Below are 21,679 nucleotides of genomic sequence, written 5' to 3'. Positions count from 1 at the left end.
CAATGCCGTGGCTGGTAATTAAAAATACGCATACGCACCGCGCGCCAGTTGTCAAGATATATGAGAGATATATGGCAGTCGCGCAGCGCACAGCGCACTGAAATAGAGTGAAAACAATGCCAGAGACAACAAAACATACTACACAATGGATAGACAGAAGCTCGAGCGTGTAACAAGTGATTGGGTTTGTCTCACGCCCCAGCTTTACGTCTGTCGTGTGTGTGTGTGTGTGTGTGTGTGTGTGTGTGTGTGTTTGTGTGTGACAGTCTGCGTGTGTGTGTGTGTGCGTGTGCATGTCTGACAGTGTCAGATTGTATGTGGGTGAGCGCGTCTGCCTGCCAGCGATATTGTCGCACACCCACAGCACAAAATACTCCAGCGCGACTTAACTCCAATGCTCCCTATGCCAGCCGACATTGTTCTCCGCAGCATCGAACCATCGCTTTGCCATGTTCCCGTTTCTATTTCCACTTCCTCATCTACTCCGCCTTCACTTCCATTTCCACTTCCACTTCCACTTCCACTCAGTCAGTCAGACAGGTAGTTAAACTTAGCCAGCAGCTTAATTGCATTTGCTCTGAACTATAATTTCGTTTACCTATAGCATTGAGCTGAGAACCTTTCGAGCTCTGATTGATTTGCCAAGCTACAGCTGGAAGTGTTTCAATATAGCTAAAGACAAGCTGGAACATTGCTGGGTAGAAATTGAAGGACAAATGACCCTACATGAGATGCTCAGGGCTCAGGGTCGGTGATATTCGGGTATATCCTAGTCAGGGTATATCGTCGTCGGGTATTTCCCAGTCAGATATATCCTAGTCTGGTGTATTCTTTCCGGGTATATCTTAGTCTGGTATATCGTATCGTATTCATTGGGTATATTCCAGTCGATTATATCCTGGTCTGCTATATCCTAGTCAGGTGTATGCTAGTATGTTCTATCCTAGTCGAGCATACCCTATCATACGCCATTAACATTATTATTATTTTTTCTTAAACGCAGCAAGCATTTGGGCTGCTCATCAGTTCATCAGTTTTTTGTGTGTTGAGTAGTTACAATTCTTACGGAATAATTTTAATAAATTTTCTTTGAAAATCCACAATAAGCTAATGCTCCGCCAGCGTTAATCCAGTTCGCAACAAACAGGAAAGTATTAAGAGCCGCTGAAAGCATAGCCAAGCCAAGCCAAGTCAACAGCAGCAGGAGCAGGAGCAGCCACAACACCAACAACAACACCAACAACAAGCAGGAAACCCGAATCAGACCGTCTAATCATTGAGGCATATAGGAAAATGGCCAACATGTCGGTGTTACGGATCAAGCGAGAGCTTGGCGAGGTTATGCGAGGCGACGAGATCGTACAGGGCATGATCAAAATCGAACTGCTCAATGACAATTGGACGGACCTGCGCGGCGAGATAACGGGACCGAAGGACACGCCCTACGAGGGCGGCAAGTTTGCCCTGGAGATCAAGGTGCCGGAAACGTATCCGTTCAGTCCGCCCAAGGTGCGCTTCACCACGCGCATCTGGCATCCGAACATTTCGATCGCTACCGGCACCATCTGCCGGGACATACTGAAGGACAATTGGGCAGCGGCGATGACCCTGCGAACGGTGCTGCTCTCGCTGCAGGCCCTGCTGTCCGCCGCCCAGCCGGACGATCCGCAGGACGCGTGCATCGCCTACCAGTACAAGGCCAAGCACGATATGTTCCAGCTAACGGCCAAGCACTGGACGAACGTTTATGCAGGCGGGCCGCACGCCTCTACCGAGTGCAACACGAAGGTGCAATACCTCAAGGAAATGGGCATAGATGAGCACGAGGCACGGACCATACTCTCCAAGGAGAACTGGAATCTGGAGGGCGCCACCGAGCGGCTATTTCACTGAGACACTGACCCATTCAGGCAACTTAAATTCGAGCTACAGCTGTCCAAGCTGTTTGGACAAGCCATATAAATTCTAGCCCACCAATCACCAATCAATCAATCAACCCCATCAATCAATCAGTCAGGCAATTCTACATCAGCGGAGTTCCCAAATTCCGGTTTCGAGCATCCACAGCTGTTGCAGGAAGAGCCCAACTCCATTTCTAAATAACGCATAGGTTTCAATGAGTTTTGTAAATTTTTATCCTTTTATACTTTTCCAAATCCCATTCTTGTGTAATACAAATGTATGTATGTATATATAGAAGTATGTGTAAGATTATTTCCAGGCGCCAGGTGAGATGACAACTTTAAATGAGACTTGCATTCGCTTGAGGCACATTTCAAGCTCATTTAGAGCTCTGAGTAAAGTTTTCTTTAAGCTCACTTTGAGCTGCCTTGAAAGACGCTTAAAGCTTAATTGAAGCTAGTATTGAGATTAAAGCTCACTTAAAGCCAAGGCTGGCACAACCCTTAGAGCTTGTAGCTTTACTTCAAGCTCACTTAAAGCTTGCTACAATGTAACTTGCAGCTTACTTCATGCCCACTTGAAACTTATTTCAAGCTAAGCTTTACTTAAAGCCTACTTAAAGTGAGTTGAACGCTCTGAAAGCGCACTAAAGTCTACTCTTGAGCTTATGAAATGTCCTAAAAGCTAACATAATCATAATTTAGAGATATCTTATTTTACATATCTTTCAACAGAGACTTGCTGAAAGCTTTATTTAAGAGTAAAGCTCACACAAAGCTAGCTCGTATTTCTTAGCTTGCTTTCCTTTGCATACAAGTGTTTTTTTCAGGTGAATTTATATTATCGCGCATTTATTTATTCTAGTAATATCATAATGAAGTTGACTTAACGCCTAGCTAAAACTACATAAAAGCTAAACGATTGTATTTTCTACTTCATTTAGCTTTTATCTTCTATGAAATCTATGGAATCACAACCTTAAGCTTGATTAAAGCTGACAAATAATCTTTGATTTAATGAGTAATGCAAAAGTGCACGTTATACAAACTTGTTGCTCTCTTAAAGAGCACTTAAAGCTCTGATGTAAAACGTAAAGCTTACGCTTAAAGCTCTATCAAACAAATAATATTCAGCGCTTTTTAAGCCCTACCAATCAGCTCCATAAATTTATATACATTTTTCGTATGCTGACAACTTTGACAGTTCTCCGGGAATGATGTCTACAATAATTGCTCGAATGAAGTGAATGAAATATAAATCAAATAGCTAAATGAGCTTCGCTTTGAGCACAACTTTTGCTAGTTGAAACATTTAATTTACTAATTGAGAATGTGCTATCTCCTGGTACCCAGTGCCAGGGCGACTGCTTGATTGCATTGACTGTGCAGTCGATGGCTTGAAGACTGTGGCAAATGTTCTATTTTCTTAGCAGATGCGAGTCCTGGGAGTCGTGGGAGTCGCTGCTCCTGCTGCAGCTGGGCCTGGGCTGAAACTGTGAGAGCTGTGGGGGGGGGGAGGGCAGCGGGGACCTTAGGCACTGGTGAAAGGAAAACCTGAAAACAATCGCCCTCATTCGCTTCGTTCCGTCAATAAACGACATTTTATTATTTTCTCGACTGTTTGCTGCGCGTTCGGTCTCTGCTTTTGCTTTGCTCAGTCAATGCCCAGTTCCGTCCGCAGTCTCGCTGCTCCTGCTGCCAGTCGTCCCACAGCATTTCATTTTTTTTCTTCCTCTTTTTTTTTTTAGCTTCTTCTTTCTTTCTTATTTTTATTTTTTTTTTTTGTTCTTTTTTATCGTTTCACTTACAAAGCGTCGCGCACTTTACGCTGATTGCGCGCTCTCGCAAACATTTTGCTTGCTTTTTGGCCCCCAGACGGGGCACCCGGATCGGTTTGGCTCGTATCTGTGTCCGGGCACGGTCCCAGGTCCGGCCCCGACTCTGGATCCGGGTCGGTGGGGGTGTCGGCTACTGAACTGCCCTTTGTTTTCAGCCCATGCACGGACAGACACACGGACACACGGACACAGAGCTGTTGGCTGTGACTATAACTGGATACGATTCGATGGCATTGGGTTTATTGTTACTTCCTTTTGCAATTATCCTTGTTAGTCAGTGCGGCCGTCAGCGCACTCGAATGCCCCAAACTTGCAGCCCAGCGCAACTATCGTCATTATCACCAGCTCCATATCATCATCATCATCATCTATAGCAGCAGCAGCGGCATCGTCTGTTGTTACTTTTCTTTTATCTCCGCTGCTTCACTTTGTCCTCCTTTTGCTCAAAATTAGTTAACGGCAAATATCCTGCAGTCCCGCGCCTCAATGACAATGGCTGCTCCATTACTCAGCCCCCAGCCCCACCCAGCCACGCCCATATGCAGCGTGCACTATTTGCATTATTATCGAGATTTACGACTGTGAATAAAGCACTCGCAATTAATTATGAATTCGTGTCTATCGATATATTTAATGGAAACCAAAAGCAAATACAATCGCACCACTTGAGAAATTTAAGACTTTAATGTGGGGGAGAGATGACTGTATAATGAAAGATGTATATATATGATATGATATATATGAAAATGAAATAATAATAATTATATTATATTATATTATATTATATTATACTATATTATATTATTTTATATTATATTATATTATATTAAATTATATTATATTATATTATAATATATTATAAAAGCACTCGGCTTACCCAGAATAGATCAATCTAATTAGTGATTACTTTATTAATAATGAATCAACTGTATTTGGATTATGAATGAGTATTACTGTCTGCCTGACTACGTCATTCTTCATCGACGGACCCCTCTGGCAACCCTATATCTTTTAACAGAGACGGGCAAAATACGGCTCAAGTCAATCACTTGAGAGATATCATATTCAAAATATGAAGTCAACAAATCTAGTTGAATTAAATTAAATGATTAAAAATAAAAAAAAAATTGCATTTATCTTTGATTTAAAGCTGAGAATACGGGCCGCTTTGTAGGGTTGCCAGCTGGATGCATCGAATATGGACAACCCTGTATATATGTATAGATAAGTAACTTAATTCAGATGGCCACGCTTCAGTAACAAATACACATAGGAGAAGGTCGCACATAGCTGATTATACAAAGAGAGAGAGAGAGAGAGGGAGAGGGAGAGGGAGAGGGAGGGAGAGAGACAGAGACAGAGTCTGGTTGAAGATAATGAGGCGTGGAAGAAAAGTGTGGTAGATGCTGTGGCGTTTAATTAAAAGCGTGCGAGAAATGCAACACTTAAGAAGCGAGAAGTGGAGAAAAGGAGAAGTGAAGAGGCGAGGGCGAGGGCGAGTGAACTGTGCGCTGTGCGCCATCGAGCGGAGCTGCAAGCGGCAGCCGAGGCTGCTGCGCTGAGTGCAGCAGCTACTTGCAACGCGCTTGCCGTGCCCCTTGTGGCAGCGATTTCCATTTGGCAAAGCCAAAACCAAATTAAATTAATTAAATTGCAAGAAAATCTGCGCTAAAGCACGTGGAAACGTGAAAAACTCACAAGCTTTGTTGTTGTTGCTGGCAGCGTCAACGGCGTTGAAATTAAATCAGCAGCGCAAAGTCAAATTAAGTAAAAGTTAGGTTAGCTCAACTTAGGTTTGCTTTGAAATCAACGAGGGAGCTGCAAGCGACGTCGCCTGGAGTACGCCGGAACCAGAGCCGGAGCCGGACTCCGAGTGGGTGTGAAAAGTGTTGCATGCCACATAGCTGCCCTTACCTTTTTTTTCACTTTTTATACCCTGAACCCATTTTCAATGGGAAATCAGGGTATAATGGTTTTGTTGAAATGTATGTAACAGGGAGAAGGAGGCGTGGCAGACCCCACAAAGTATATATATTCTTGATCAGGGTGACGAGCTGAGTTGATTTGGCCCTGTCCGTCTGTCTGTCCGTCTGTCCGTCTGTCCGTATGTATGAACGCGTCGATTTCAGAAGATATAAGAGCTAGAGACTTCAATTTTTTTTAAAATGTCCGTAATTACAGCGCGCATATCAAGTTTATCATTAAAAATCGATAACTCATCTCGATATTTTTTTTATCGATAAAAACCCTTATCGAAACCCAGTTATAAAATTATATCTTCTACACCTTTATTGCTAGAGTCTCCAAATTTTTAATGTATGCTTATATGCAATTTATACAATTTCGGTTTTTGTTAAAATTTACCCCCCACCTCTAAATTCACCCCCTCACCCTCACTTTTGTCAAAAGCGTATTTCAAATACTAGAGACTAGTGCTTTGGCAATTACATGCATATTCATGTTATAATCATAATCTAAAAGTTTCATGAAGATCGTACGTCCAGTTATTAAACAATTAAGTTCTCATAGTAAGCGCACACTGCAGCCCATGCGTGTTTATGCATGGTTGCTTGTGTGTGTATGTGTGTGTGTGTATGCGTTTGTGTATGTATGCGTGTGTGTGTGTATGTGTGTCTGTATGCGTGTGTGTGTATGTATGCCTGTGTTTGCGTACGTGCGTGTGTGTGTGTGTGCGTGTTTCTTGTGTAAGCTGAAAGTCGCGAAAAAGTATTGAAATATCTATTGCTCCAAGGGTTCAGGGGATCTCGTAGTCGAGCAGTCTCGACTAGAGCTTTCTTACTTGTTTTTTTTTGCTATTATTTTCTTACACTTTGTTAGCTTTATTTGCTGCTCTCTCTCTCCCTCTCTCTCTCTCTCTCTCACTCACTTCTGCTTTTTTTACAGTGTAGCGCCTCGGCGTTGTTCATGCGATTCGCACTTGACTCAAATCGCGACTCGCTCGACTTTCTATTGCCGTCTCGCTCGCACCGCTGCACATTTTGCAATTAGCGGAATTGTTTCACATTTGCTTGACGCCCGCCCGCCCGCACCGCAGAGCAACTGGACGTCGAATCCAGCCTGCAGTTTATCTGCGGTTGTCACTATTCAGCCTCTATCTCTCTCTCTCACTCACTCTCTCTCTCTCTCTCCCTCTGGTGAGTGTCTTTCGTTTTTAGCTTGGTTTGTCGCTCGGTTGAGCTTGTCTTCCTCTCCCCGCGCTACTCACTCTATCTCCCTCTCTCTCTCTCTCTCTCTCTCTCTCTCTCTCTCTCTCTCTCTCTCTCTTTGCTGTGTTTGCTGTTGCTGCTTGTGTCCAGCATTTTGGTGCCCAGGGGAAGTGCGCTAAATCTTTTAAAACACATCTAAAAACCGCGTGGCACACACACACACACACTCGAGCACACACGCACACACAGAGAGACAAAAGACAAACAGCTTTATGCACTTCACTTGTATTTGGCTACACGCTCTGCCTCTCTCTCCCTCTCTACCCCTCTCTCCCCCCTCTCTCTCTCTCTCCCTCTCTGTCATTCTCACTCGATGTGTGTGCGTGTCCTTCTCTGGTCGAGAATCCTTGCTATCGTTACGTTCCAGCTGTTCGCCATCCTGGCGCTCCGGCGTTTTGGTGCACTCATGTGCATTTTAGTGGTAACCCAGTTTTCGTTTTTAGGTGCTTAAAAGGTTTCCCCATTTGAATGCTGTTTGGCTTTGTGTGGGCGACAAACAGCCAAAAGTGACAAGAGCGAGCGAGCGAGCGAGGGGCGACTCAACTGTTCTCAGTGTGTATGCGTGTGTGTGTGTGTGTGTGTGTGTGAGCAATGGACGGATACGGCTGCGGATACACGGACACACGGACACACGGCAGATAATAGATCTGAGACTGAGCTGAGTTTTAAATCGCTGCCGCCTGCACACAATTTACTTATGTAAGCTCATTTTCAGCAGTTCGGTTAGTTAGAAGACATAAAACTAAGCCGTCGCCAAGAAGGCCAAAATGAAGAAGATGAAGTAGAACTACAGCAATAACAGTAGCAGAGAAAAAAAAAAAAAAAAAAAAAAAAAAAAAGAACAGAACGACGTAGAAAATATTTGTGCGCAAAATGGGAAAATTTTTAGCCGCTAACGAGGCAGCTGGCGGCAGACAACAGGAGGCAGCCGTTTCCTGGCCAGAAATGACATCCTCATCTTCAGCTTCATGCCCAATCCCATTCCTGTTCTACACGTTATCCTGCCGCTGCTCTCTGCTCAAACGAGTTATGCGCATTTGCCCGCGAGCCAAGAGATTTGTGCTGCTCAGTTTCTGCTTTTTTCCCCCATCATATATTTATATAAATATATATATATATATATATATTTTGGTCTGGCCTGACTTGGCTGGTTTCCTTCTGTTTGGCAGCTGCTGCTGCTGCTGCTGCTTCTTCTTCGTGTTTTCGCTTTGGCTTCATTTCTTTTCCGCTGCCAGGCAGCAGAAACTTGCAGCCGAATTTGGAGGCGCAGGTATCCTGTATTAACTGAAAAACCTCAAGGCGTACGTCATTTTGTTTACACAAAATCAGCCAAGTGGAGACAAGTGCTGATGCCAGTCGAGCAGGGAGCGAACCTGCCAGATGTGCCTGTAGATGGCTGCTAGACGATTGCTCCTAATGGCGTTGCGGACCCAGCGTGAGAGCAAGCGAGAGCGAGAGGGAGAAAGAGAATGCCGAAAAAAATCTTGCCAACGTTACGGGCTTTGCATTTGCATAATTATTATTGCAGATGTATATATCTCTGTCTCTATCTCTATCTCTCTATCTCTCTCTCTCTCTCTCTCTCTCTCTCTCTCTCTCTCTTTCTCTCTGTGTGTATGTGTGTTTATGTTGGGCCATCGGAAGTATTTTGAAAGCAACATTTTGCATTTCATTTGCATTTTAACCAAAGACAACCAGCTGATAAGTGCCAATAGAGCCAGACAGAGCAAAGCGTTTAGGACCCAACTCTCAACACACAACACTGAACACTAAAAAGTATACGAAGCGCTAGCAAATAAAATGTTTTTAGTTATGCATTGGGCATATAGCCATTGAGCATATGGTATATGGCAGTTACCATTTACCATTTAACATATAGCATATAGCGTATATCCTAATCCCAATATAGCATCTAAAGTTTCCTCTTTATTCATAAGCAAAATAGCAGAGGCATGGCTCTGCCTTCAATTCGCAATAATTCCTTGAACTGTTATTAACATTGCACTATTAGTGAAATGTAAATATTTTGCATTTTCTGTACATTTAACAGTTGACCGTTTCACAAGTGCTTTACGCTCTGTTCGCAAAGTCAACCGAAAATTAACAAAGTCATTCGCTCTCGCTTTAAGCAAAAGACTTCGTTTCGTTTCTTTATGCTTACATTTTCTGTGGAGCGCCTTGAGTTGAGCAATTCGTGTAACGCTCCTTTGACGAGCATCGTTTAGAGAGCGATACGATTGATGTTCGCACTCGTGCGCGAACAACTCAACACACATGCACACACACACACATGTTTAGCGAAGACAACACCCGCACAAATACCAATGCATGCACAAAAGACGTTTTGCTTCATTTCATTCAACCAAACGGTCAGGGAACAACAAGAGCGAAACGGAACAACAACAATTGTTAGCCGATCACGAAGGTGCTCGTAAAAGAAACGATGCAATCGGTTGCTCTCCGAGTCTTTTCTCAGAGTGTGAGTGAACGTCACTTACATATGTATGTATGCATGTACATATTTGCGGACATTGAGAAATGCTGAACAGTTATTTGCGAGCTACGCTCAAACTGAATTGCCAATGTGCATTTTTTTGTATTGACAATTTCTAGTTGCTTCTCCTCGTCCATTGGCAATGCATAACGAGCCTCTGTGATTGGCCTCAATAGCCATCTCGCTCACACTCTCACGCTGTATGTATTTCTGAGCTATGGGGACATTTGATTATCTCATCGAGGAGCAAAGTCTTTTGTTTCGAACTCTTACAAACTTTATCTATTGGCATTGTTTACAACAGCATGTGGTTTGAGCACAGCGAAGGAGTGTTTTGACTCATTTCCCTGACCCTGCGAATCGCAAATTTCTCGTAAATTTCTTAAATTCTCTCAGGAGGCGGCCGTCCTTCAACAGCTCATGCTTAAATAGTAGCTCCTTCTGGAAGTTTTTTCCTTACATCATTTGATTTTAAGTGCTTTGTTCGTATTGCAGACATACATATGTACATATCTATGTATATGAAATTTACAATACTGATTAAAGCTCTTATGAATTGTGAACCATTGGAGTGTTCCAATGTCGAATCGTTAGATCCTTCAATAACAGTTTCCAACATATTTAAGCCGCTTATTTGTTGACCAGACCTCTCTCTCTCTCTCTCTATCCGTCTCTCTCTTTCCCACTCTCCTCTCTCATTTTCACTCACTCATCATCTGGCTTGTATTTCGTAGAGTTCTGTGAAAAAGCTCTAAGACCTTCAACTCCAAATTGGCTCAGAAACTGAGGTAGATATCATTTTTGTACACATTCGTGAAATGAAAACTTTTAATTGGTTTCATCTCATGTGCCGGTTGCCATGAAAAGCAAATTGACGCGATTTAAGCCTCGTCGCAACACTAAATGACATATCGAGAATTACCAGATCTAATACAAAATGCAGAAGATAGTTATTAAACCCAAACTTTTGTAACTCCTATTAAATTATAAAATTTATTAAATTTAACTAAATAAACATTTAAATATTTAACAATGTTTAGTGTTTAAGTGATTCCTTATATAAGATTAACTGCAGTAATTGAGATATGTGCTTAACAGTTCCATTTACGTGTAACTGTTACACTGTTTATTGATATATTCGACTGACCTAAAGCTATTTGCTTGAACAACAGAAGAGGAATCCAAGGAGCTAGGCGAATGCGAGGGCAGATCGAAAGTATTAATTTCGAGCTGATGCAACAGATTTGTTGTACTATTTGCGGACTGACGAATGAATTGGGAGAGAGAGAGAGAGAGAGAGAGAGAGAGAGAGAGAGAGAGAGAGAGAGAGAGAGAGAGAGAGAGAGAGGGAGAGGATGACAGGGAGGCAGAGGGCAAAAGTCCAGCCACAGTTGTGACATCTCAATCTTGAATGCTGAGTGGATTTCCATAAAAAGTTGCCAGCATGCAGGTTTGCGCCAGCCACAACAGCTGCCCCTGAGGGTGGCACTCGATGTGCCCGGCTCGAGCCATCGCATTGGCATTGGCATTGGCCCTGGCTCTGAATTTGGCTCTGGCTCTGAGAAGCCAAAATGGCAAAGCAAACATAAATGACAATGCATGCCACATTTTTCGCAGTAGCACAAAAATTCCAATTAAGTAGCAGCTGTTGGTAGCTCGCTTTGAAAATTGAACGACGACGTACGAAAGGGTGGTGGGGGGCTGGGCGGTGGCTGGTTTTAGGGAGGAAGGAACCGAACCGAAGCAAGGCTAAACCAAAAAAAAAAAAAAAAAAAAAAGCCTAACCTAACCCATGCCCAAACAAGCGAATCAGAAGCCAAGCAAAAATTGTGTAAAAATGAGTAAAAAGAAAAGCCGAAACGGAACAAGATGAAGAGCAGAGCCAAAAATTGTTGAGTTTAGTTGTGGGGGGCAACGAAACGAAAACGAAAACGAAAATCAAAATGAAAACGAAAAGCAAAAGGAAAATCAAAATGAAAATGAAAATGAAAATGAAAATCAATGTCACTGTGTGCTGAGGCGGCGCTGACAAGTCAACCAGCCAGGGCCCAGGGCCCAAAGCTTTTCGTTTTTGGCTTCTCCTGCTGCCTCCTGCCTGCTGCTGGCTGTCTGCTGCCTGCTGCCTGCTGCTGACTGCCAAGTGCAGAGGGGCTCTCGATCTTGACCACAACAAAGATGCCAGAGCTGAGCGTTGGCCAGGCGGGCATAAAAGTCAGAGGCACTCGTTTGGGCCAGCAGCCACTCCCACTGCCCGCTGGCCATCGCCTCGCCCAATTGGCCAGGCCATTGCCGCCAACATGTTATGTTGGACAAATATTGTGAATATACCCTGTGAGAGTGCACTGCATGGGGTCGATGTGCTGCGCTGAGTAGCTCAATCAAAGACAATTGTTTAAATAAAAAAAATTCGGACTTTCCTGTGGAGAGGTAGTGAGAGGGAGAGAGGAAAAGAGTGATGGGAAGAGTGTGTGGAAATTGTAGTGAAATTCCAGAAAGCTTTCATTTGAAACACTCTCGTAGTGCATAGAATGGGCCAAAGGCTATGGCAGCAGCAGCTGCAGGAGCAGCAGGCAATGCTCTGCCCCTGCTTGGCCATGTGTATGTTAATGTGGCCATGATACGAGTATTATTCCAGCAGACATCAATTCGGAATCAGTTTATTGTAAAATCATCCGCAGCTGCCTTTGGATTGCTAGAGACAGGCTGGCGAATTTCGAATTTATAATTGGCGAACAGAAGGCATTGACAGGCGGCTTCGACTAGACATGATGAGCATGGAGATACCCTGTACAAGCAGACAGCCTGAGTAGGCCAAATCCGACTGCATTAGCATATCCATTCCAGCTATCTCAGCTCATTATGATTATCAGTTAGTAGTAACAACCTATATGCCCTACCGAGCGCTGCTTGTACAGGGTATGTTTGCTCAGGTCAGCTCTCTGTTGACTAAACAGAGTATTTTCTAGTCTCAGCTGATTAGCATTGCTATATATATAACTTTGTAGTAACAACCTATATGCCCTACCGAGCGCTGCTTGTACAGGGTATGTTTGCCAACAGTCAGCGGCACAGAAGGCAAGCAACAAAAAACAACAACAAAGAACAAATAACTGAAAAGAAAGCGACCCAGAAACATGCCAAACACTTGTTCACATATGTGAGTGAGTGTCGATGTGTGTGTGTGTGTGTGTGTTGTGTGTGTGTGTGTATTTGTGGGGGGGAACTGTGCGTTACGCGGACTAACAATCAAATCCCAGATGCCAGCGATGCTCAACCTAACAAGCAGGCAACAAAAAAAGACGTCGACGTGTCGGCTAACCACATTAACCTGCCAAGAAGCTGCCTTTACGCACACACAGACACACACGCATACACACACACACTGAGGAGCCATGTTGAGATATAATACAACAAAAATAAATAAAAAGTAAATAAAAAACAAAATTTAATGTGCTTAAAAAATTTCATAAAGCAGCCAAACAATGCCAAACAACACCCACACACACCCACACACACACACACACACACACACACACACACTCACACACACACACACCCACACAACGCACAGCAAACATAAAATAAAGCAAACGTTTGAATTTTCGCCGAATTCAAACAAAATTTTATTTAAACACATTTTGCGGCCTTTGCAATTGTTTTTTTTATACCCTGAACCCATTGAAAATGGGAAATCAAGGTATAATGGTTTTGTTGAAATGTATGTAACAGGGAGAAGGAGGCGTGGCAGACCCCATAAAGTATATATATTCTTGATCAGCGCGACGAGCTGAGTCGATATAGCCCTATCCGTCCGTCCGTCCGTATGAGCAAGAGGATCTCAGAAGATATAAGCGCTAGAAAGCTGAAATTTGACATGCATACTCGTGTATACCATAGGCATACCATATACCATAGCAAGTTTATCATATTTTTTCGATAACTCGTCCGATAACTTTTTTTATCGAGAATAATCGAAAAATCGGCATTGTTTTTTCAGCCTAATTTTAACACTTTTAGACCTGGAGACTTCAAATTTGCGTTGTATATAAAGTTAATGGATAAAAAGATTTTGTAATTTACAGATTTTAGATACCACGCCCCAATTTGAAAAAAAAAACGCATTTCAAATACTAGAGACTTGTGCTTTGGAATGTACACACATTTTAACCATATGATTACGCTCTGAAAGCTTCATTAAGATTGTATGTCTACAAAAGAAATTATTCAACAAATAAATTCTCATTATATTGCCCACATTGCAGCGCAGGCCAAGCGCAGCCGCTGCTTACTGCGCAGTTAGCAGAGCGCGTGCTTATAAGTGCATGTCTATGTAATTGTGCATAAAAGAAGTGCAGAATGATAAGAATATCAGATTAGAGGATTCAGGGTATCTCCTAGTCGAGCAGTCTCGACTGGAGCCTTCTAACTTGTTTTGTTTGTTGTTTTGTGCCGAAGTCCGAAGTGCGAACAAAAGCAAAATATGCAAATATTTATACATATATCTGTCTCACTCTCGCTCTCTCTCTATATATATAGATATATATAGTTGTATTTATAAATGCATCAAAGTCAAAAGGAAATCCACAAAAATTGGCAAATATTTTGCGCGATTTGAATCTCTTTGGCATTTATTGTGGCATGTTTCTCTATCTCTCTCCCTCTCTCTCTCTCTCTCTCTCTCTCTTTCTGTCTGCCTTCTTTTGGCTATTTTGGCATTTGTTTGGCATTTCACAGCAGCCCATGGCAAAATACTTAAACGGCTGAAAATGCAATATTTATCTAGATAAAATTTTAAATAATTCGAAATTGAACTGAAAACTTTGGCGAATTAAATTATAGAAATTGCAAATTACTAGAAAATAAAGAGCAGGTCAATAAACGGAATCTGCAGACAGCTAAGCCTTGATAAGAAATTGCTGGCTGTGTCCTAAGCCAGCAAGGACTTACTAACTCCAGCCCTGGGGCACAGTTGGACATTAAAATATCGAAATACTACAAAGATATTAGTCTATGAGGCTTCGTATATAACTGATTTTAACATACATACATAAATCCCTCAGAGTTTCACTTGTCAAAGACGAGAGAAAAACCTGATCAGACATATAAATAGGCTATATAATAGATAGAACACTAGGGAATGTAAGCATACGAGGCTTTTATAAATGACTCCTAAGAGCTCCACGACTAGCAGGTGCACTACCTGATGAACGAGATGAGCGCCATATATATGGACTATATATACATATGTATAGGCAGATGAACGCTAATCGTGATCCCCAGAGATTCGAATATCTAAGAGACGAATGATGGGAGTTAGAATAAAGAATAGACCGATGTTGACTCTTATAAGCTCATATAAGAATATGTTATAAGCAATATGTCTGGGTATAAGAATTCGAAATCACAAGAATAAGCATCAATAATATAAGTCGGAAAGCCTCAGTTCAAAGTGCCTTATTTGTCAGTCAGTTTTAATTTTCTAATCTTATCTCTAATCTATAATACATAAATAAATCGGGGTTCAGTGAAACTTAAGCTAATCGATTATTAAATTGATAAGTCATATCGGATGTTTATGAAAGAGGTTTAGACAGATTGCAAATACAACCTAAATCAAAACAAAATATATTTAAATAAAGCGAATTTTGTGCTTGCTTTAAGAATGCCTCATCATCAATATGATATAGAAAATGGAATAAATATTACTTGTTTTATTTGCAATTCCAGCTGAAGCATATAAAAACCGAATATTAATGTTATACACTCTAAGTACAAGCAAATTTACGGCCTGCAAAAGGCAACAATACCAACAGATTGCTGTCACACTGACAAAGTTAATAATTTAGTATATAGTCATAAAGAAATGATTAAGATAATTGTATGAGCCAAAAAGCACTTAGGACAGAGATAATACAAAGTATATACATTTTTATAGAATCTATTTTATACGGGGTTATTCATATTCGATGGAACCATGTGGCAGCCCTAACAGGTTGCCCATATTCAAGGGAGTAATGATTTTATATATATATATATATATATATATATATATATAATTTTTAATATATATATATATTTTAAGTAAACTTTTTTTGATGTTGACAAAATTAATTTTAATTTTAATTTTAATTTTAATTTTAATTTTAATTTTAATTTTAATTTTAATTTTAATTTTAATTTTAATTTTAATTTTAATTTTAATTTTAATTTTAATTTTAATTTTAATTTTAATTTTAATTTTAATTTTAATTTTAATTTTAATTTTAATTTTAATTTTAATTTTAATTTTAATTTTAATTTTAATTTTAATTTTAATTTTAATTTTAATTTTAATTTTTAATTTTAATTTTAATTTTAATTTTAATTTTAATTTTAATTTTAATTTTAATTTTAATTTTAATTTTAATTTTAATTTTAATTTTTATTTTAATTTTAATTTTTATTATTATTTTTATTTTTATTATTATTATTATTATTACTATTATTATTATTATATTATTATGTCTTGAGAGGTAGGGTTGCCAGATGGGTGCCCCGAATATGGTCACCCTGTATATGGGCATCGAGCAGCTGCTGTTGGGCTTTAACAATTTGAGTCGTGTTTTTTTTTATGTCTTTCCCCATCTACAGTATTGATGATGATATTATTTTATTTGCCTTTGGCATTTGATTGGCAGCGTATTTATGAGAGGGCGAGTGGGAGAGAAAGGGAGTGGGCTGAGCTAATCAAGACAAGGTGTTTTTTATAGAACCACCTGTCCTGTTGCTGTTGCTGTTGCTGCTGCTGCTGCTGTTGCTCAAATGGCCAAACATGTTTCGCGTGCGGCAACATTTTGGCAACATTTGCGCTAATTTGTCGCATCGAGGCACGACATGGCTCCTGCTGGGGGATGGGCTGCCATTTGGGGCCTTTGCGTGGGAGTTTTAAGTTGTGTGACTTATGAATTACGAATCGAGTGCCGTGAGCGGCATGCATAAATCTCGAGTGCTGCTATTTCGGGGGCAAGTGCGTGCCGTCGATTGGCCAAGATAAGTAGCAGTCGAGTGAGAGAGATATAGAGAAAGAGAGAGAGAGAGGGGAGAGGGATGAGCTGTTGCTGCTGCTGGGCACAAGCGCTAATTGTTTGCTGCGTTTGCTGCTGACAATTCGTTTTTTTTTTCTCCGTTAGGCAAATGTTTCTTGTCGTGAACTGACACGCAAATGTTGCCCGGCCCCTCCCCTCCCCTCCGGCAACCACCAACCCAACTGAACGAACGAAGGAACAGCGATCCGTCAGCGTTGATTGCGATTGCGATTGCGATTCTGATGGCGATTGCAATCGCGATTGTGCGAGAGCTGCCAATTAATTAATTAGCGGGGCGTGGCAAGGGCCCTGATTTATGTCAGATTACCCCAGCCAACGGCTGCGGCTTCTGTGGCAGCAGCAGCAGCAGCAGCAACACGCAAAACTGACATTTTTATTGTCCCATTTCGCATGACATTCAGCGCGCATTGTGAACCGACTGAGCTGAGCTGAGCTGAGCTGAGTGAGGCGCCTCAGACAGGGCCGTGGGGTGCAGCCCATGAGTTCATTTCCACGGCGAACATGAGGCGCGTGCGGCTAATGCAGCAGAGAATAAACATTTATAATTAGCACAGAACAAAAGAGGAAGGAAGAGAAAGACAGCAGACAGAGAGAGAGAGAGAGAGAGCGAGAGAGAGAGAGGGTTTGTAATGTGTGGAATGTCTTAGAGCAAACTTTGCTGCATTGCGAAAGATATATGTTAGTTAATATTGCGTGAACTGTCGATAGATAGTGACAATCGTTGGTTTCCCGCATCAAGCGATACTATCGAGTGCAACATGGATCGATTAAACAGCTCTACATGACAATAGTGCTGCATTATGACTTCAAATCCACAGCAAACATGCATACAGGAAAAACATATTTCTAATTAGCAGAGAAGGAGGAGAGAGAAGAGAGAGAGAGAGAGACAGAGAGAGTTTGTAAGGTCCTAGAATGGCTAAGGAAATATGTCAGAAACTGTTCCGTTAGGCAATTTCAATATACAATATACAGTAGAATCCTCTCCTCTCAAGGAATTATCGTTGTATTTGGAACAAGCTATAGCCATATAAATTTGCTTATATAAGTTTCTACGGGGACCAGAGTTTTCGTCGCAATAACCGTACGGACACTTTAAGCGGAGTCGTTGTAAATGCTTTCTACTGTATATATAGACATCACATTGCTCAAACGCTCCATGGGCTATCGATTACAGCTGCAAAGTCATCGATAGTGAATAGGCTTCTACTATCGATAACTTCTGCCTTAAAGCGCATTACATAAAAGGACTCATATTTTTAAGTTTTTTTTTGTTCAACAGACGGATAGACGGACGGACAGACAGACGGATAGGGCCAAACCGACTCAGCTCGCCGCCCTGATCAAGAGTATATATACTTTGTGGGGTCTGCCAAGCCTCCTTCTGCATGTTACATACAATCAGGGTATAATACCCTGATTTCCCATTTTCAAAGGGTTCAGGGCATAATAAATCGTTCTTGAATTATGCAAAAATGCTAGAGTTCATCCAAATTAACCCTTAAGCAGAAGCACTTTTATAGCATCTAGCTGAGCTCTGTCATCTGTGTTGCCCAGGTCACAGCTTCTCGACCGTATAATAGACTATATCAGTTATAGAGTAAACATTCTTCCAAGTATAAACAGTAATTTCGTATCCCAAATATGTGAATATAGAACCAAATCCAACAGATTTTCACTTAACTATCGGCCCAGTGAGGCGATATATAGACCAGCCAACAATCTGCATCGATTTATAGCTAGCAATAACCTATGGCCTATCGATTGTTTTAATAGCTCTACTATCGATGTGTAATCATATATAACGTTAATAATTCGTCTGTATGATTCATTTGTTAAATTTATATACTAAAAGTACAGTTAGAAATTTAACTTTCATTAAAGCCTTGCGAGAGCAAATGTTTTAAGAAAACTTTTGTTTTTTTTGGTTTTTGTTATATATTTAAATATCGATTGACCGACGTTGCGCTGGTCGCCTCATTCGTGTTTATTTTCAGCTAGGCAAGATATATTTATTTATTGTGCGAAACATCGAAACTGACAATTTTGAAAGAGGTCCTTCCATTAGGGCTGCGCCATGGCTACGGCAACGGCAACGACTACGGGTGCGGGTACGGGTACGGTTGGGTTTTTACGGGGGCTTGGGGCTGGCAGGTTTGCTGTGCCTGATTATGGCGGGGCTGAGAGTCGCCTGCGGCGTCCCTTAAGCATTTCCAGCAGTGTTACTAAAAATATACTGCAAATGGGCAGAGAGTAAACGTACAATGAAAATCAGACTCTGGCAGTGGGTGGGTGTGTGTGGGTGTGTGTTTGTGTGTGTGTATGCGTGAGCCCTAAAAGCAACAATACAGCAAAATAAACAAAAGCTCTGCACGGCCATTGTGTGCTTAAGACACACTGCAAACATTTATACATACATTTTACGTTCATTTTTAAGCATTACGTATACGTAATTTATTTCGAGAAGACGCCGGAGATGGGCGAAGAAAGCGCTGCATACTTTTGGGCGCGCACATGCGTGCCAAGGAGACGACAGCCGAAGAGCCGCATAAACAATGCAAAGCTGTAAAAGAAAGGACCAAAAGAGTCCCAGCCAGACAGGGGGTAACGAGAATTAAAGAGAGAGAGAGAGAGAGTGAGAGAGAGGGAGAGAGAGTGTGAGGTGGAGAGGTAGCGAGCGAGAAGAAGTATGAATAATAATAAGCAAATTGGTTTGAGCTTATTTTGGCACAAGTGAAACGAAATGAAATTAGCTTTAAGTTCTGATGACTTTCAGGAGGCGACGTGAACGACTCGAACGACTCGAACGACTCGCTGTGGCCAGAGCGCGGGCGACAATTTGTCAATTGACGCCCAGCCAGGCGCTGAAGCTGCTTCCGCCCGGCTGGCTGTCAATGGGACCAGGACGAGGGCCAGGACTAGAGCCCGGGTAGGGCCAGGGCCAGGCAGTAAATTTTATAGAATTTAGCTGCAGCCGCCTCGTGGCGCGTTTTATCCTGTTGCGGCCGACGGACGCAGAGTCTTTATCGCTTTTTCAAAATCATCTAGCTGGAATAAACACATTTCAGCAGCAATTTGCCAGGGGGCGAGGCTCAGGACCGATCGAATCAGCTGAATGCAGCAGCAACTCCACAGAAAAGATTGTCCGAGTCGCACTCCAGCTAATAGCTCCACTTCAAGTGTACGCCAACTGCCACTAACAAGTGAATGACGAATTGACTGAGTGACTGACTGACTCATTGGCTGAGTGACCTCCTCGAGTTATCCTATGCAAGTAGCTGCACTTACAGATTTACTTAGCCGCAGACGAAACGCGCTTAAAAATGCATTCTATTTACAATATAAATTATGTAGACTCAAGGGAGAATCAGAGAGAGGGAGGGAGAGAGAGAGAGAGATGGAGAGAGGGCGAGAGGAGTGGCAGAGGAAACCCTTTTGGCCATTGGCCTGCAATGTAATTGAAACTGAAACCTAATGATGCGTTTGATTGGAGCCAGCTGAATGGGAGCACGACACTAAAAATAGCCACCAGGCGGCTCTCGGCGATTAGTCTTGATTAGCTGCTTGGCTGCTCACTGGACGATGGGCATTATGCAAAGGCAGCTCTAAAGAGAGTTACATAGCTATATTAGAGTCAAGAATCTAGACATACATAGATAATAGATTGTAGCGCGCGAATAGCCTGTTCTTACAAATAACATTGCTTTCTCTCTCTCTCTCTCTCTCTGTTCTGTTCAAACGAAAAATATCACACTCACTCACTCGCACTCTCTTGAGCCAAAAGACCACGTTTCTTTTCCTTTTTGTTTTCTGTTGAGCCATTCGTATGACGCTCATGGAACGAGCATTGCTTAGGGAGAGCTAAGATTGACGCTCGCACAATGAGACACATACCAATGCACACACAAAAGACGTTTTGCTTCATTTCACTCAACCAAACGGTCGGGCAACAACAAGAGCGAAACGGTTAGCAACGATTGCTAACCGATCACGGACGAGCTGTGAGAGAGCCGATGCAATCGGTTGCTGTCTGAGTTTTTTTTTTCAGAGTGTGAGTTAAAGTCACTTACACATGCAAGTATATATACACATATTTGCAAATATTGGGAAACGGTTAACAGCAGTGAGAGAAGCTCGTTGCTTACAGCGCTATGGCTATGGCCATTGGTCGACGTAGAGAGTGCCATATCGGCCTAATTAAACGGATTCTCCTCACACCCACACCCACACCCATACACACACACACACACACACCTCTGGACATGGACGGTTAATTGCGAATCGGATTTCAAATTAGCAGCTCGGCGTAAATTCCGAGCAATTTGCATGCATCTGCAGTCAGAAAAGTCATTAGTTATCACATTACGCCCTCTGACCGCGTCACGCCCACAATTTATGTTCATAAATTATGTAGCTGGCTGGCTGGCTGGCCGGGTGAACTCCCGGCCGAACTACAAGCGAAACAGCAGGCGAGAGTTGTTATCCTTTTTTGGTTGACGGCTTCACTGAAAACGGAATATGCAAAACGTTTGATCCCTTCCGGCTTAGCCGAACTGCCATAAACTGTAATGAAAGAGTGACCGAGTGAGAGAGAGGGAGGTGGAGGGTGGGAGAGAGTGCGAGACAGACATAGATAAGCAGGGGCAGATGGTAAAAGCGAGATAGAGCTTTAAATTTATTACAAACCCAATAAACCCCGAGCAAAGACAAAATTATTTATTTGGCCCAAACGTTGAAAATCAAAAAATGAAAGAGGGAAAAAGATGAAAAAATAAAAAACCCAATTCCTGTTGACGGTTGGACTCTGCGAACCCCCAACAGTTCCGTCCACAGGCACTGCCGGCTCCACAGTCGAGGAACCCTTGTCGCCACAAAATAGTCGCACACAGCAAAACAAAAGTTTATTTATTTGAAGCGCCGAGTGAATCGAGTGGCCCAACTCTTAAATACCCTGCAACAGCTGCAAAAACGCAGACATTTGCCATCCTGCTGCGAAACACCCCATAGGGCTGACCTGGAAGACATCTTGACTCGAGTCACCCATCTACCCTTTCACTCTCCGCTCAGCTCCTCAGAGCTTGGTCCTATCTGCAGCCTTCATCTCCTTCCCAGCCAAGGAGCACGCCCTGAAAAG

The 21,679-nt window shown here is 42.1% G+C and overlaps 2 protein-coding genes across 7 annotated transcripts in view; both read left to right on the top strand.

Annotated features, from left to right (window-relative positions):
• LOC6584569 (dopamine D2-like receptor) overlaps positions 1-21,679 on the top strand; it is a 107,948-nt gene that overhangs the window by 3,223 nt on the left and 83,046 nt on the right. The window lies entirely within an intron of this gene.
• LOC6584572 (ubiquitin-conjugating enzyme E2-22 kDa) lies at positions 1,009-2,199 on the top strand. The gene has a single exon (XM_002010190.4). The coding sequence runs from the start codon at positions 1,294-1,296 to the stop codon at positions 1,891-1,893; it is 600 nt and encodes a 199-aa protein (XP_002010226.1). The 5' UTR covers positions 1,009-1,293; the 3' UTR covers positions 1,894-2,199.

The sequence above is a fragment of the Drosophila mojavensis genome, unplaced genomic scaffold (assembly GCF_018153725.1).
Source record: "Drosophila mojavensis isolate 15081-1352.22 unplaced genomic scaffold, ASM1815372v1 contig_136, whole genome shotgun sequence".
NCBI classification, from domain to species: domain Eukaryota; kingdom Metazoa; phylum Arthropoda; class Insecta; order Diptera; family Drosophilidae; genus Drosophila; species Drosophila mojavensis.
This window is presented reverse-complemented; position numbering and strand designations above follow the sequence as displayed.